Source organism: Vigna unguiculata, chromosome 4 (genome assembly GCF_004118075.2).
Source record: "Vigna unguiculata cultivar IT97K-499-35 chromosome 4, ASM411807v1, whole genome shotgun sequence".
Classification (NCBI taxonomy): domain Eukaryota; kingdom Viridiplantae; phylum Streptophyta; class Magnoliopsida; order Fabales; family Fabaceae; genus Vigna; species Vigna unguiculata.
This window is the reverse complement of record NC_040282.1, coordinates 5,630,063-5,649,150: the sequence shown is the minus strand read 5'-3', so window position 1 is coordinate 5,649,150 and position 19,088 is coordinate 5,630,063. Positions and strand designations below refer to the sequence as shown.

At 29.1% G+C, this 19,088-nt stretch overlaps 1 protein-coding gene across 4 annotated transcripts; it reads right to left on the bottom strand.

Annotated features, from left to right (window-relative positions):
• Positions 1-993: 993 nt before the first annotated feature.
• Positions 994-3,965, bottom strand: LOC114182377 (EID1-like F-box protein 2). 4 transcript variants are annotated; one of them, XM_028069247.1, is made up of 3 exons: positions 3,825-3,965; positions 1,953-2,704; positions 994-1,354 (listed from the first exon to the last, which is right to left on the bottom strand). In XM_028069247.1, exons 2-3 carry the CDS (start codon positions 2,693-2,695, stop codon positions 1,321-1,323), a joined length of 777 nt encoding a protein of 258 aa, XP_027925048.1. In that variant the 5' UTR covers positions 2,696-2,704; positions 3,825-3,965; the 3' UTR covers positions 994-1,320. The 4 variants fall into 4 exon arrangements, with proteins under 4 accessions (XP_027925048.1, XP_027925049.1, XP_027925047.1 ...); XM_028069248.1 differs by lacking the exon at positions 3,825-3,965 and adding an exon at positions 3,651-3,796; XM_028069246.1 differs by lacking the exon at positions 3,825-3,965 and adding an exon at positions 3,333-3,600.
• Positions 3,966-19,088: the final 15,123 nt, after the last annotated feature.

The window sequence follows — 19,088 nt, the reverse complement described above, 5'->3', positions numbered from 1 at the left end:
ATGTCAAATTTAGTATAATAAACACTGTTAACTTATATAATCACAATTTTGTTCTAATTGAACAACATTCACAATCCAAATCATCATTTTGTGATTGATTATGAGTTTAATGGCTCAGCCTTGACAGTGTTTATCATAATTCTACAGTTAGCCAACCAATCACGTGTCAGCAGTGATATGATTTTTAAAGTGATTATTATTATAGAAGTCAACTAAATTATCACATCTTACATTTGTGATTACCATGTAAAATTATTTTACTATCTTAGCATATAATTTCTATACTCATTTGGAACCCTTTTATAAGATCAAAATAAATTTTGGGGTCTGATGAATGGAGTATGAGTTGTAAACCCTCTGGCATGTATTTAAGAAATTTGGTATTATCTATTTTATAATTGATCTAAGAGTAATTCTGATAATAATATATTAATTAAGACAATTCAATGTTATTAGATTAACTATTTTTTACTTTCGATAAACGAGTTAATTTATTATTCTTTTTATGATTATTAAAGTTGAAAATTGGTGACTTACTATATTTGTGGCATGTAACTGGTAACATTAATGTCAGTAGTGCATATTTATGGCATAATGTTTTATAAAATGGTCATTGATCAGAATGAGTACGTAAAATTAGTTTTATTTGACAGATACAGTGCAGTTTTAACGGTGTCCATGCAGTCATTGTCATGTTAAAAGCTGTCATGGTTTTAGCTGGAACGTGTTGAGTGAAAAACACGTTATATATCTTACTTTTTTTTTACCTTCTTTAATTATTGATTTATAATTTTAATTTTTTCCATAATTTTGATTTTCTGGTTTCAGTTAATTTCACTGTTAGCTAACTAAATTGATCAGTATAATAATACAAAGACTTTGTTCGTGTCTGACAAAAAATATAAAGATGTTGTCCACTTTGACTGAAAGTATGTGGACCAAGAGAAAAACTTTTTTAGTATGCTTTTTTACGCACAGGTGGACTTCGAAGTGTGGAGCTCAAAAATTCTCTTCAAATGAATCTGAAATTAGAAAATGCTACTAAATCAAAATGACTCTTAAGAAGTATTAACTATTGCACACCCAGGTCAGAAACCTACAAATCAATTCACAGTGTACCACATAGTTCTAAGTAAAGAACCACCTTCTATTTGATTTATTAAAATAAATGTTGGCAATATTTATAATCAGTGTAAAATGCTGGCATGAGTTGAGACAGCAACATGAAGCATAATAATGCAATGTAGAGAGGTTTGAATCAAAATGGGACTTATAGCTGTTGCTGAGCACAATTTCACCCTTGAGCAAACAGTACTGCGCTCAACCAAATTTCATGTTAAGATTGAATTCCAATCTGCCAAGGAAACATCACAATTTCAGAATAAAACTAGATAATGCATATGTCTGCATCATTTTTACTCTTTACAATACTCGAGAATAAAAAATCATACAATGAATGAGTTTGTTTGTCTTTATTTCTTTCAAAAAGTGTTTTTTAAAAGAATATACATATTTCAGATTTTTTTGGGTGTTTGTCTAATCTGCTTATCTTAAAAATAAACATATTCCGTTTCTTTAATAAACTGTTAAGCAAGTGATTATTTTAAAAATGTTTTCAAAGTCTAATCAAACTGGTCTAACATCATAGGTGTTGTTGGTGTGTTCTCTAATCAGATTTGGAGTTTCATCTTGATAATCTGTATAATAAAACATTCTGATAAATGTCAAAGGATATTACCCAGATGAAACTTCAATTCTGATGGGAGAATAGTATCCATTTCTGCAAACTTTTAACTAATAATAAACTAAAACACCTGTTAAAATTTCATGAAAATGGGTCTAGTTCTCACAAAGAACTAGTTTTTCATTCATAAAAAATGAAAATTAAAAATTACAGGAAGTTATGGACTTCACATACACAGGGAAATACCTGAGAATCATTAATATCTTACTCATTTTCAGATACATCCTCTGAATCAGACAGTGGTAACAATGTGCAGACCCCAAGCAAGTGACCATTTAGGCAGACATAATACTCAATATAATCTTTATGGGAACCCAACCTGCACTTAGCACTTTGTGGAATCATATTGGCCTGCAGCATGCTCCACAATTTTGCCTTACAATAGGGGCAAATCTCATTTGGATGGAGCTGTGCACCTCTGTTAACTATCATCTTCTTAACGTTTGATGATGCAAACGACTTGAAAATTCCTCTGAAGAATCCTAAATCACCAGCTTCACCTTGGTCAATATGCTCACAAGGCTCAGACACATACAAAACATCATTCAGACACTGTGGCATGAGAAAGCTCTTTCCTAATGTTTTAGAAAACCTTGTCTTGTTAACAAAATGACCAGGAACCTCAACATTATCGAACAAACCACCTTGTGTGCAACCAGAACAGAATATGAGAAGCTTCCCCAGAGCCCTCCAGTTCCCATCTGCACTGTGGCTTCCACTGGATTGCAGATCAAGCATCATCTTAGGAGCTCTTGTTCTACAAAACTCTTTCCATAAAACTCTCTTAGCAATATCATCAAACCATTTGCATGCACATGACAGAGTAGCAATTAGATTGGGGTTCCAATTCAAATGCTGAAACACCAAGAATATCACATCTTCACTTAAATGTCCCTTGGTGCATTGACAGCTAGCTGAATGTACACATCGATACTGCTTAGTGAGAATCATTTCCTTCACCTGAAGTTTACACAGAACACTTGTCAGTTTCTTACTACTTTTTCCATGTCATACTTTAGAACATTCATACATTTCACAAATCTTAATGACCAAATTTCTTAATGTAACCAATACTAAACTCTGCAAACAATAACATACAAAACACATACCATATAAGTAGAATTGACTTCATCAAATTGCTTTCTAACATACTAAAAGCTTTTTCAAGAAAATATATGTTTTTCTCCCTCCCAATGTAACAATCTATAATGTCTAGATATGATCTTTGTAGTATCTGTGTTTCATAGGTTATAATCAATAAAATCCTATCTATATCTTCAAACAGAAAATGAAGGGTGCAACTTTTCATTGAAGGAGGAATGAACAACTGATGAAACAACATACATGTAGAATGAGGCATGAAATATAAATCAATAATACTCACAACAAAACTCAAATGCAGAAAACAAATCCCATAGAGAGAAGGATATTTCAGTTCAAGCAAAAGCACTGCAAGCAAGACCAGGCTTAAAAATACTTCAAAATTCAAGCATCTAAGTGTGAAAAACTATCACAAACTCAACGTACATAAAAAAGATAATTAAATGTATCAGATAAAGCAGAGAATTCAGAGCTACACGTAAATCACATTTTTCATTTCCCAACACCAATAACCCAATCTACAGCAGCCACGTCACAGAACAAAGTTAAAAGACATGACACATCTCACATGGCACCTGAAGCTTAACATAAATTCCTTAATCCTTACTACATAGACAAATCCAAACTCCAAAATGACCCTTCACTAGATTCCACAGAATCCACACTCAAAACTAGAAATTTAAGAAAACCCTCCATTCAAACGAAAAACCAAAATAAAACTAACAAAAAAAGAAGAGGAAAATGGATCGGTATCTTGAAATTAGACAAAAAAATGCAAAAAAAAAAAAAAAACAAACAAACAAACCCAGATTGTGACTCAGCTTATGGAACTGCCTTTAGCCATAAAAGAAACAATGGTTTGCTTTGTGGGAAAGGAAAGGGAAAAGGGTATCTGAGAAACAGTAAAATCAAAAACAGACAAAGAGAAAAGCAGCAACTTGTTTGCAAAAGTGGCGATAAAATTATCTGTAATTTTCACCTCTGAGAAGGGACAATTCGGTCCACAAAAAGCACAGGGCAACACACTCAACTCGAAGCACCAAAAATGCAAAGAGATAAAGAGAAGGTACGAGGAAGAAAACCAAAGAAGATGAAAAAATAAAGCAAGAAAAAGAACCAGAAACAGAAACATTTGAAGAGGAAAAAAAGTGTAATATATTTCAAGACATGCATAGAGTAACTGAGTGAGTACGGACTCTATCAAGGGCAAATGATACTGTGACACGTGTCAACGATGTCATCTTGGTCCAGCTGGCACAGCACGATTCTAAAGTAGCATTTCGAAGGCTGATTTTGTAGGGTATTCAAAATTCAACCAAGTTGTCTCAAACACTTTCTTCAGAGTTTATAAAAAATAAAAAATAAAAGTTTTTTTTAGTAATAATTTAACTTTTATATACTTTTATTATAAAATAAAACATGTTTTCAACTGATATAAAATTTAATTTCAAAAAGTGTTCTTTTTATTTACTCTTTACAAAACCCATATGAAATGTAATGTCTCACTCACTCACTTTCCTTGATTTCTCATCAATTATATCTTATTTCACAGCAATCAAACAATGATTACATTTTTTTATGGAGGAAAAATAAAGTAAATGAAAAAAAATATATAGTTGGTAAGTTTAACAATTTCCCAATTTATTAAATATGATGTTTAGTAAAGAGAAAACAAAAAAAAAGGTGATAAAATATACAAATAATTTATTGGATTATTTAATTCTAAAATATTATTATTATTATTATTATTTATTATTATTATTATTATTATTTTATCTAATCTATTCTTAGGATTTTCTTTCATTTTCTTTAACAAAGACTAAAAAAGATTATTTTTTAGCTACAGTTCATGTCTGCCAGGTGTCGCATTCTTAGTGTTGGGGCTTTCATTTTCAATTTTTTTTTATTTTTATTTAGATAATTGATATTGTTATTTTGTGTCAAGTTGCTGCTTTATCTTTCAGCTGTTTTTTTTAGTTTTTTAGCTAAATCAACACAACTTGCAATTTCTTTATTCTTCTTCTTGCTTTCTCACTTGGCTCAACCTTCTTTTTTTTCTATTGGATTCAATCAAACTTGCAATTTTGGGTTTATAAGTAGTAAGTAAAAATAAAGTGATTTTTTTTATTGAAATTAGTCTCATTAGTTTTATAATTTGTTATCTTGTATTGGTTATAAATTATATAAATAATTTTTAAGGTATTTTATTAAGATTATAAAACAAAATGTAGCAGTATTTAATTAAGATTTTTCTTAAATTATAAGAGTATGTTGATTTAAAAAAAAAAAAAAACTATTCACAACGTGTCTTACATTAGTTGTTTTCAAAATGAAATGCTTTTAACTATAATTGAAAAGTGCATTGATAAATAATTATGAGGGAAAAGAGAAAATAATGATAGATAAGATATGTAAGATAATGAAAAGGACAGGAAAAAAGAAAAGAAAAAGACGAAAATGGGCTCGTATTACAATTTTCCAAAATATAAACTTCAATTATTTATTTAAACGCTAGTAAAATAAGTGAATTAAATTTAAATTTTGGCCCCTTTAAAAAATAAAAAATCAAGCTTGCAATGTTTAAATTTCTTTTCATTTCGATTTTATAAAAATATTTTCAATATTTTAAAATTTATTTATTTTTAAATATTTACTTGAATTAAAGATGAAAAATAGATAAAAAAAACTAGCTAATTAATTATCTAAATAAAATTATATTTTATGAAATGCTAACTATACATAAATATCCATATATTTTATTTAAAAGTGTTTTCTTTTTGTCACGTATGTGTATGTACTTCAATTTAGCCTACAATAATATCAAAATAGTCAAATAATCATCGTATATAGTCACTGTATATGAGAAAGTTGTGAGACCTTTAAAAAATTAGCTTTTAGATGTAATATGCTAATCTATAAATAGCCTTTCTTTTAAAATTCAAAATTCAACACATACAAAAATTTGTTTATTTTACCTGAAAATTTTATTCTAATTCTTTTATTTTCTATCTAGAAGTTTTCACTCATATCTCATTTGTTTTTCGATATAATTAGAATACAAATATCACCGATCAAAATAATGAATAGAGTAAATTTTCTTTTTACCCATTTTCTAGAGCCAAATAGTGTTTTTCTGGTTACATGATCTTTGTTGAGTTGCATGTAGCCTAACTCTACTCCAATTAATTCTTTGCAAGTTGATGATTTCAATGGTGTACTCAGGTCAATAATTTGATCTCCTAGTGAGGAAGTTGTGGAAAAGTGTTGAGGAACTTAAGAGTAGCAATTCAAGTGAGGAAGCTAAATTCTAGCCTAATTTCATTTTGTTGTCATTTAGGGTGAGATTACACTTCAGGTCATGAAATTCGGGTTGTTTTGCATGTGTTTGAAGTTATTTCACTGATATGTTGTGATGAGAGCTAAAATATCATTTTAGGAATTGGCTTATGATTGATTGGTTGCTTTTGGCATGTTTGACTTGTGTAAATTGGTCTTTTGTAGTAAATGATTCAATATGCATGATTGTGGGGGCATTTTAATTTAAATTGGCAGGTAATCTGAGTTTTGAATGAGGTCTATGATATGATTCAGTTGCTATTTGAGAATGAACTGGAAAGTATAAGGGTATGTGTGTTTTGAAAATTTTGGACTGATTTGGTTTTTCATATGGTAAGAGCAATTATAGGTATGGCAACAGGTCGGGTCAGACACGGATATTGTCTACCCGCCTCGTTACTCGTCGGATATTCGTTTAAAAAATCTCCACAAATTTTTTTAATACTCGTGGGTACACGCGAATATTTTAAAGAAGATATTTTATAAATTTTAAAAAAAGTACAACAAAATATAAAGTAAATTAAATATAAATTAACTTTTAATTTTAATTAAATTTAACCTAATAAAATAAAAATTAAATTTTAATTTTAATTAAATTTAACTTAATAAATATAAATTATTTTTTTACGGGTAACATATACCCGCAGGTACAGACAGTATGATGGTTGCACCTAGGGATGTCAAAAAAATATGTACCTATGACTATCCGCGAATAAAACCCGCAACGAGTAGCAAATGGATATTGTAAATGGATACCCGCGGGTAACGGGTACGAGTATTTTTAATATATGCATGTTAATGGGGCGGGTACGGGTATCATAGTATCCGTACCCGTGGATACCCGTACTCGCTATACTCTAATTTAAATTAAAAATAAAATAAAAGACATGATTAAAATATTAACATATTGATTTTGAATGAGTTATTTTTCTATCAATTATTTTTAAAAAATCATTTCTTTGTAAACTGTCATTCAATACTATTTTAAATGGATTATTTGGACTTTGTTTAAAATTTATGAATGTTATGTATTGTATTTTATTTGAATTTATGATTAAAATATGTTGTTAAATATTTATTTTTATTTTTCTGTAAATATCTGCGAGTACCCATGGATATCCGTGAATATTAAAAAATTATGCGGGTACTCGCATAATGGATACCTGACGAATATAGGTACGAGAACGGTGCAGATATTTATCCAGCGAGTAGGGTACGAAGGAGCTATTACTCGTACCTTACCCGCCCTGTTGACATTCCTATTCGCACCTAACCCATTTATAAACGGATATTAAAATACTTATTACCCGTTACCTACAAGTAATAGATATTTGCGAGTACCAACTATCCACCGTGGATTTTATCCGTAGATATCCACGGGCACAAATATTTTTGGCATCCCTAAGCAATTGAAAATTGTTGATTTTTGGCTAAGATATTGATTGAATTTCAAAACATGGCTTACAATTATGTTTGGATTACTTAACTAGTTGGTGAGGTTTGTGTTGGCTTGAAATTTGCAGGTTTTTGTTATCTACATACTAGTTTGGCTCATTAATCGATTACATTCTGTTCGTAAAAGATTAGCAGTTGCAGGATTTGTGATCTGCAGTCTAGTAATTGATTATACCCTATTGGTAATCGATCATCAGTTCAAAATTATTAAATTATACTACATGAAGAAAAATGTTGGAATTTTTTATTCGACATCCATAGTTAAAATAGTATGTACGCTAATGTGATGAAGTGTGTGTGTGTGTGTTTGTTAGAAAATGATTACTCAAATAATACTAATAATAAAAAAAATAAAAAAAATGATATGATAATAATTATTAAATCAATAATAATACTAAGACATATATATATATATATATATAATAACAATAATAAATAAAAAGTAAACAAGGAAAGGAGTAGAAATATCTTGGGTTGAGGCACGCATAGCGCTATCCTTAGAGAGAAAACGCCCTACTGCACAAAACTAAACAAATACACAATCATATGTGTTTCAAACCATATGCGTTTCTCTCCCAAGATACAACAACTCGTCAGATCGATCGAGTGCAGCAAAGGATCTTCGAACCTTATGAACACCACTGTCTTAAAGATAATATAGAGAAAAAAGAAGAACACTTTGAGAGAACTCTAGTATTTGTTGTTTTTGTTGTTGTGTCTTTTCCCATGCACCTAAGCGGTATTTATAGGTAGAAAAGGGAGACAAAGAAGTAAATAGTAATAAGAATATAGTCGTTAGCTATAAAAAACATTAACCCATAAATTAAAGGTCTATAAAAACATGAGTAACAGTAAATTTTTTATTTTAATTATTTATTTTTATATTATATTAAAATATTTCCAACAATCCCCCACATAATTTTAAAAATAAAATAAAATGAAATATATTATCTTTTAAAATAAAATATTTTAGTTCAGTGTAAGGAACCTTCCGGGTCTGACCCTTACACCTAGTGTTTATAAACTTCCACTCGAAAAAATGCAGAGACTTGATTGTCTTGAACTACATCCCCTGTGACTGGATTTTAGTAAATAATACATACAATATCGGTGTTCATTATAGGTTCTAATCATGGGTGCACGTTACGGCCATGTGCATGTATCTTGTTTCATGAGTGTCACTTAGAGACTTGCCCATGTCTCACAATGGCAGCCCCACCATCACACTCATTAGGTAAACCCTCAAAGGGTGGTTTGTGACTCACACCCCTACAATAATTGTCATTGGGTTTATTAAAAGGTATTTTATAAAATAAGCATAATAATGCACATACCTCAACCTAATTATTGCCACAATTTATAGTACGCCTCGCCATTAGTCAACAACAACTTCGTTGTTACCCATTGAACTCCATTCCATGGGATTGCCATTCATGTGGAGATGGGTGTCCATTGTTGCAACTAATTTATGGGCTATAATCTCTTTTCCCTCGACAACTCAAATACTTGTTATTGATGCATTAACTCTTTGATAAGCAAATTTGCAATATTTTTTTCCAACCTGACAAAGTGAAGAGAGACAATACCATGAGTAATTTAGTTTATAATATAGGGTTAAATATGTTTTTAGTCCCTCAAGTTTCAGCAAAATTTTGGAATTAGTCCCTCATCAAAACTTTTGACCAATTTAGTCCTTCATCTTTCAAAATGCATGAATTTAGTCCTTTTAACCAAATTTTGTTAAGTTTATCTGATGTTTCAAGCGCATTTCATGATAGTATTTAAATTATTTACACTGTTTGACACATTTTTGCTTCAATGTTAACTTAAATACTATCATGAAATGTGCTTGAAACGTTAGATAAACTTAACAAAATTTGATTAAAAGGACTAAATGCATGCATTTTGAAAGATGAATGACTAAATTGATATAAAGTTTTGATGAGGGACTAATTCCAAAATTCACTGAAACTTGAGGAACCAAAAACATATTTAACCCTATAATATATTTGTCTCTCATTCTCATATGTCAATTTCATTGACATTTTTACTAAAAATTTTAAATATAACAATTTAATTGTCAGGATGCATTAGAAAAATGAATAATTTATGATTGCATAGTAAATCATGACAACAACATTTTAACATATTTCTATGATAATGCACCTCTATCCAGAGTATAGAACATAACCATAACCAGTAGTTTATTTTGTCACCAAAATCAATATCCAATTTACATTATCCTTCAATAATCTCAAGACATTGGACATATTGCCATAACTAGAAGAAACACAAATAATATTACACTAGGTGGCAAAACAGTGAGGTATATATTCATTCACGAGGTATATATTCATTCACTTTATAATATATAACTAAGATTTTTTTTATTAACAAGTATGTTAACCATTGTAAGACACCCCCCACACTTTGAAATAATTAAATGTGATTCTTTTTTATTTCATAACTCATAAGAAGTTTTATCACAATCTTTTGTGTTCAAAATATGGTAAGCATGATATAAAATTTCATTAATATAATGTTAGGCAAGCTAGAACTTGTATAATAACATTTACCATATCAAAGCATTTTTTTTCTTTCTTTCTTTCGCTGCACCATTATATTAACACCATACACTATATGAAGATGTTACTTAATGAATAATATCATTAGTTTCACACAAAAACACTCATTTATAAAGACATGTATCATCACTTCTTTAATTAATTAATTTTGCACCTCAGAATTTTATAATTTGAATGGTCTCTAACCAAACTTAACAACAATTATAATAATAGCATGTCATATAACATAGCTTTCAACATTTGTAATAATCAAAGAAAAATTTACTAAATAATTTATTACAAGATAAAAACACTTAACTCAAACAAGCCATCATAACTATATCATTTACCAACCAAAACACATGTCTTGAATTAATAATTCTATCGCACTTAAGAAACACTTCATAATTATGTTGAGCTAAGAAAAAATCTAGAAGACAAGTTTAATTACTTGACCATCCCTCAATTTCTTATATAAAGATATTTTTTTTTAATCATCACACACATTATCATAAGCATGAAAATAATTCATTTTAATTTCATGTCATAAGCAATAATTTTAAATTCATAAATTTGATAAAGATTATATTTATTATCAATCATTTTTCTTTTCATATCAATATCAAGATTTTTTTTTCCTTTGCAAATGCAAAGTTTCACAACTCAATAATATTTTTAGTATGACAAACATTTCTCAATTATATTCATACAAAACACTTAAAATATATACATCATATAGAACATCTTTATGAATGGAAAGAGTAGACAATATTAAAGCATTAAATTAATATAATAGGAAAAACATTAGCTTTAGACATCACAAAAAATTATTCAATGAGCCAAAAAAAAAAATTATTTGTTCATAGTTTCATGTATTGTTACAATTAGAAGTAAAAACAATTATACACATAAATTCTTAGGCTTAGTTGAAACTGATTTAGTTATAACCATAATAAACATATTAGTTCATAAAATGTGTTTTCAGTCTTCAGCTCTATATTATTTTTAATTTTACAAATGAATACAAACGAGTAATCAGAAATAGAAATAACAATAATTTTTTTTCTCTCTAAGAATGTTAGAAAATGATTACTCAAATAATACTAATAATAATAAAAATAAAAAATGATATAATAATAATTATTAAAATCAATAATAATACTAAGACATATATATAAAACAATGAATATTAATCAAAGATCAACAATTATAATAACAATAATAAATAAAAAGTAAACAAGGAAAGGAGTAGAAATATCCTGGATTGAGGCACGCATAACGCTATCCTTAGAGAGAAAACGCCCCTACTGCACAGGGCTAAACAAATACACAATCATATGTGTTTCTCTCCCAAGATACAACAACTCGTCAGATCGATCGAGTGCAGCGAAGGATCTCTGAACCTAATGAACATCATTGTCTTAAAGATAATATAGAGAAAAAAGAAGAACACTTTTGAGAGAACTCTAGTATTTGTTGTCTTTGTTGTTGTGTCTTTCCCCATGCACGTAGGTGGTATTTATAGGCAGAAAAGAGAGACAAAGAAGTAAATAGTAATAAGAATATAGTCGTTAGCCATAAAAAACATTAATCCATAAATTAAAAGTCTATAAAAACATGAGCAATAGTAAGTTTTTTATTTTAATTATTTATTTTTTAAATTACATTAAAATATTTCCAACAGTGTTATGAATATGTGAATGAGGAGGTTATATCATATGAAATGGTGTGAGAGGAATGGAATGAAATATTTCAAGGAGGTCATTTCAATAAAGGGATGTGATATATATTGTCTTGTATGATATGTTTTGGTTGCATGGCCATATCTTTCCTAATGAAGAAGGGTGTGGTAAAGTTAGTTAGTGTTATGCATTGAATAGGAACACCCTTTGTGAAGTCATTGTTATATTTTACTAGACTCATATACTCATGTAGAGGATGGGTCTAGGTGGTAAAGAGTGAAAGACGTTTTTATAGTCGATTTTGAGGTTGGGGACCTATTTTCTTTTAAGCTATAGAGAATTTACTCTGTTATGAGGAGGGAGAAACAAGATATATTACTGATATGTGACATTTGAGGTTTTAAGGATTAAAATTTCACGAGCAGTGCACGACTTTTGGAGTATGATTTAATGCATAATTTTATATATTGAGTTAGTATTATATTTTACTAAAGTGTCTTGAATTGTATGATAACCGGATTATTAAAGGTTGTGTTTGGTTTGTTGAGATATTGAATTCTAAACTATTTATGTAATTAATTTACCGTCTTTGGTTTGTGGCTATTTGTATTCTTTTCTTTTTCAATGATCACTATCATAATTTGAGCAGAAAATATTATAAGTTAATGATGAAAATTAGTAGATGTAGCCGATTTTTTGAGTTTTTTGGTGCTTTTTATTTTGGATGAATGTATATCCTATATACATCTAGTGTTGTTATAGTTATGCTATATTTTAAAAACTTTTGTCGACCTATGAACTATATTTTGAGAAACTAATCTATAAAAGACTATAATTACTACTATGTGTATATGTTTTTTTTTTCTCCCTCATTGCTTAGGTTTGTTTTTATATTGATTATGTAAGGAATTGAGAAAATAGAAAGATCTATTTTATACGAGTTTTTAGATTTTTTTTCTAAAATAAACCTATCTTAAAACAAAATATCCAAATAAATCTACTCCCGCTTTAATTTCTACACTGGACCTATTGAAAATTCAACTTTTTAGAAACCAAATTCTCAAAAGTAAAATATCTTTCCACTCCTTTTCTCTATTTCAAATTCCCAACAAAAAGATCATGTTAGAATGTTAATGATATCAAGAATAACGTAATAACGTTAAAGTGTTGGTTAATACTTATATAAGAACACATAATTATTGAAGAAAAAATATATTAAACATAAATAAGTCCAGTCAAAGTTTTTTGCATTAAATAGATTTTAAAATTTATTATTATTTTTTAATAACTTTATTTTATAAAGTTTGATAGATTTTTTGAAAAAAAAAAAATCAGAGATAACCCCAGTAATATATAATAATATATGAATTCAATCCATACATAGCATTAATACTACTTTGAATTCAAAATTTTAAAATAATAAATGTATTATAGATATTCTTCATACGGTATTACATTTGTTTTATTCAATATAAAAATGAGACTCATAATAAAATGGGTTAAATATATTTTTAGTCTCTTAACTTTCAGTGAATTTTAGAATTAGTTCATTTTGAAATTTTGGACTAATTTAGTCATTCATCTTTCGAAATACGTTGATTTAGTTCTTTTATAATCAAATTTTATTAGGTTTATTTGATGTTTCGTACGCATTTCAAGATTGTATTTGAGTTGTTTATAATGTTTGACACATTTTTGCTTTAATGTTAAGTCAAATATTATTATGAAACGCACTTGAAATGTCAAATAAACTTAACAAAATTTGATTAAAATGATTAAATTCACGTATTTTGAAAGATAAAGGACTAAATTGATCCAAAATTTTAAAATAGACTAATTTTAAAATAGACTAATTTTAAAATTCACTTAAAGTTAAGAGACTAAAAATATATTTAATCCTAATAAAATTTCTTGATTGCAAATTATGTAGGATCCTGGTTCTTAGTTTGAAAGTGAGCCTTCTCTTAAGGGAAAGTTTCCTATAAAGATGAAGTATAGTGTTGTAGAGATTCCATTCTGTGAATGAGGTCTCTTTGGGCTTTTTGAGAATGTCGATGTCACTGTTGAAGTGGAAATATGTAATATTTCAACTTTTTTTTCACGCGTGACTTAGAAGCACCTTTCAATCTAATCAATTTTTCAATTTTTCAAATCCATTAATGCATCTAATTTTGGCAATACTTTGTACCCAATCAACCACAAAACTAAGTAAACTTTTTTTTCTTCTTCTTCTTCACATTCATGCACCAAAACCTCACAATTTTAAATCATTTCAAGGACCAATAATTCACAACAATTTGAAAAAGGGATTATTTCTATACCCTTTTTACATTTCCTATAATAATGAACGATGATTAAGGAGAGTGAAATTAATACGTTGACACTAAATTAAAAAAAAACTAATAAATCAACCAAGTAATATATTTTTAATTTTGTTTAAAATTTATAAATAATATTTTAACATTGTGAAAAACAAACTTAAAAGTATAATTAAAAATGGGCCTAAGAAGGATGTTAGTCAATTACACTGAAAAACCATTTGGGATTTTCCTTTAAATAGTCACTGGAAAATATTACATGTCTATGAAGAAAGTAAATAAAGTACAAAGTGATACGTATTACTCTATTCGGATAACGTTATTTAAATTCTCCCTTTGATTAGCGATCATAATCTTATTTTATCATAAATGATTGAGATATGCTCTCTTTTTTCCTCTTTATAATCGCAACTAGACTACCTTTCAATTTCTTAAAATTTAAACGAGCTTTATTTAACAAATTTGTTATTTCAGACTCATATAATTAAATAAAGATTTAGTTACCTATTTGATATCAGTTTACTCAAAAAGTTTCAATTTAGTTTCTATTTGACATTTTTTTTTCAATTGAGTATCTATTTTAGTTCTTTTTATCAATTGAGTTGTAATCTTTTAAAAGTTAACTCGATTAGGTTTTTCTCTAAAAAATATTACAAACAACATCAAGATCAAAGTTAAAATTAATGTTATATGTTAATTCGTCATTTTTTAAAAATAAATTAGTTTTCTTACAAAACATTTTGGTGTCCACGTGTTAGGTCTCGTGGTGTGTGACATGTGACATTGTCTATGCAACATGGCAGGGCAGTATCACATGTCATAGTCAGTACCACGTGTCATTATCTGTCTCAAACACAATTTAGAGTTCAAAATTTTTATAGGTAAAAAAGTGACAAAAAGAGTTATGAATATTAAAAATAATGGCATCAAAGTTAGGTTTAATCATTCTTTTATAAAGATGTTAAAACGGGTCATCCGCCAAATTCGAATCAGGTTAGGCCAGTCAAATATCTAAAAACAAATCGAAAAGTTGGGTTTGTCACACCAATGGACAGGTTGACGGGTTGCGTCCTCTGATTTTCTTCCATAGTTGCAAAATGATTGGGGGCTTCTCCCTGCACCTCCAATGATTTCTCTTGTACCCCCAAAACTTATCTTAATTCCGTCTTTGCCCATGGTTAAAAAATGAGTTATTATTTTTTACTGCACTGCACCCCCAAATACCCTGTGACTCACCGCACTGCACCCCCAAAAGCAGATTCCCTCCTTTGCACCCCTGCCCTTGCCCTTGGAATCTTTGACCAAGGTTTTTATTAATGTGCAGAGGCCTCCATCCTCCACACCTCTTCTCCCTCTTCTCTCTCTTCTCCCACACACACAACACAACACCCACACGTCCTCCCTCTTCTCCCCCTTCTCTCTCTTCTCCCACACACAACACAACACCCACCCACGTCCTCCCTCTTCTTTTTTTTTCTTTTAGGAAACGGATTATGTAATCCGTTTCCTTTTATTTTTTTTTTAAAAACGGATTGTGAAATCCGTTTGGTGTTTTTTTTTTTGGAAACGGATTGTGTAATCCGTTTCCTATTTTTTTTTTTAAAAAAAAAAACGGATTGTGAAATCCGTTTGGTGTTTTTTTTTTTTGGAAACAGATTGTGTAATCCATGGTTATTTGCAAATTTTTTTAGGAAACGGATTACATAATCCGTTTCATACACTGTGAAACGGATTCTGTAATCCGTTTCGTAAAAAAATTTGCAAATTTTTTTATGAAACGGATTACAGAATCTGTTTCGTAGTTTGACAAGGGAAAATATATTCTTATGAAATTTGAACTTGTCTTCGAATTATTTGATGACAATAAATTGATTCTTAGAGGTTATCAAAGAGTTATTGACTCTAAACTTTAACTAAATCCTAAACTCATGTACAATTTGTAATATGCTTAGAGTGCAAAGGAGATGAAATATTTAAAGGAAACTACTTTATTTTAACTTGTATGTTTTTTATATTTGGTTAATAATATATGGTTGGTTGAAAAATTGGAAATTCAAAAGTTACATTGTAATTACATGCACTTTGATTGAATTTTGAAAATTTTAAACAAGTTTGGTAGTGTTAGAAGATGGCGAATGTGTAGTTGACTTAATAATTGTTGGATGTTTCAATTTTATCAAGGATAATTGTACTTCTTTGAACTTATAAATTCTAATGCTTTTTTGCACTTATATATCCTCCTGGAGAATTAAGTTTTGTTACAACACATAAATTTATGTACATATGCATACATGTTATAAGTAGTTTTCTACCTTAAACACCCGAAAAATAATCTCTTGTTTCCAACTAAAAGATAAAAGAAAAATCAATAAAGGAAATTTTCTTAAAAAATACGCATGGAAACTCACATAGATGTCTACATCTTTTACAATAATAAAAGCAATTTCTAAAACAAAAGAAATTATTATAACATTAAAAATAAAATCGTATTGAAATTATTTACATAATATTAGTTGGTGTATATTCTTTGTACATTGGTACGTATGAGTATGGGTTAGAATGACGTGGTGACAGATATAAGATGGATCGTGAAATTCGTTTGGTGTTTCTTTTGGAAACGGATTGTGTAATCCGTTTCCTATTTTTTTTTAAAAAAAAAACGGATTATGAAATCCGTTTGGTGTTTTTTTTTTTTTTGGAAACGGATTGTGTAATCCGTTTCCTAATTTTTTTTATTTCTTTTTTTAGAAACGGATTCTGAAATCCATGGTTATTTGCAAATTTTTTTAGGAAACGGATTACAGAATTCGTTTCACAGTGTATGAAACGGATTCTGTACTCCGTTTCCAGTAAATTATGATTATGATTTTTTTGGTCAAATGGGTTTTCTAGTTTTTGAAAGGGAAAACACAAACAGAAACTCCAAGCTGGTAAGATGGTAAGAAGGCTAACCTGGAACGCAAAACCAACTTCTTTCAAAGAACCACTGATACAAACATCATTCGTTAAAAGTAAAGACATGAAGAAAATAAACATCATTCTAAAAGTGATACAAACCAGAGGGACCACCACCACAAGGAACGAATGGACCACGGAATGAATGAAGGACAGAAAGGGACCACAGAGAAGAGAATGAGAGCAACTGGAATGAAGAACGACGAAACGCCAGAAGAGAAAAATACTAAGAGAGTCAAGTTTTGGGGGTGCAGGAGGTTGGTGGCGCAGTAAATGAAATTTACTGCGTCCCAACGAATTTCACCCACTCTTATAAATGAGGGTATAACGGTCTTTTTTGGGGGTACAGAAGAACTCTTGGAGGTGCAGGGAGAAGCCGCCAAATGATTTTATTGGGTTAATAATAAAGCAATGTAGCATGCATCAAATTGAGCCTTTGTGTTGAGCACAAAAAAAAATCAAGATTTGAAATTAGCAGAATCAGAAAGAATGGAATTCATGGTCATGCTAATGACTTGTCCAATGCCCAAACCACGGTCTAAGTTTCCTTTTGAGACTTTCCTCGTCCATTGTCTTCACCCAGGCCCTCAAAACCTCTGTCCACGTCGTCGCAACAAGCGTTAAAGTAAGAGTGATTTATGCGAACTGGCCTTTGTTTTGGTCTGGCAGGCGAGACAGTTCGTGTTAGGTTAAAGTATGTGACCTAACCCACCATTTTTTAGTTAGGTTAGCGGGTCGACCCGTCAAGTCTGACTCATTTTGACACTTACTTTTTTTGTCACAAATGATTTTTTGGTCTCATGAATTTCTTTTTATTTCATTTAAGAAGAAGTCCACGTGTCATATTTATGTAAGATATAACACTGATAGTGTTATGTATTTTATATTTAAGTCTGTCTCTATATTTATTATTTTTATTCAATTCGATTTGTTTAAAAAATAGAGCAATTTTTCATTTAAAGAGAAAACAAATTTATTTTTTATATAAATATTTCTTAAATATATTTCACTAATATAATTAGATTTAATTTAAAATTAGTTTCCGAGACATTTAATTAAAATGTCAATTATAATAAAAAGAATATATAAAAATTAAATTTGTTTTTTTAAAGGACAAAATTATTCTATTTAAAAAAATTGTGACTAGATTGAATGAAAATAACAAATAATACAAATAACACTAAGATTGACATATCAATACAAACGGATACATGACATGTGTCTATAATGTCATTAGTACGGTACTAACCAAAATACATCAATTTTTCAAAAATTAGGACTTAACTAAACAAAATTCAAGAACCAACTTGAATTAATTTTTACAACAATAAAAATCAAAAAAATAATTAAACCTTAAAATTATAAAAAATGATTAAACATAGTATAAATTAAATGACTTCAATATCACACGGAATAAAGATTTGAGATATCAAAAAAATATGAAAACTAAACCTAAAAGCATTTAAGAGTAGGATGGATTAGGCAAAATTTGGAACACCAAACCTTTATATTTGCAACCTACAACATTAACCCAACAATGGAACTTCATCGATTCACCCTCAAATCATTCATTTTATATGAACTATCCCGACTCCTGGACTCCGAATTGTTGCTAACATAACCAAATGGATCATGCTCAAACATAGACAAACTTTCGTGATAAGACCGAATCAGAAACCCTCCCAAACAAAGAATTTAGGACAAAGACAACAAATAAAAAGATAGCAACCATTACCAACAATTAATGCTAATCCGTGATTAAAACGAGATTAACATATTAACAACACTAAATTTCAAATCCGCTATCTGGAAACACTAACTTTGAACATCAAAATATTTGAGCATCGAAATATTTGTTGCATGTAGCCTTACCCAAAAACTTTGTCTAAATATATTTATATATGTGGTGTTGATTTATGATTAATAATAAATG

Bases quoted from the DNA above. Each gene is read 5' to 3' on its own strand.
- LOC114182377 (XM_028069246.1), bottom strand. The intron at 1,355-1,952 runs GTAAGATATTAA...TTTCCTTGGCAG, and splicing joins GAGGATGTATCTGAAAATGA to ATTGGAATTCAATCTTAACA.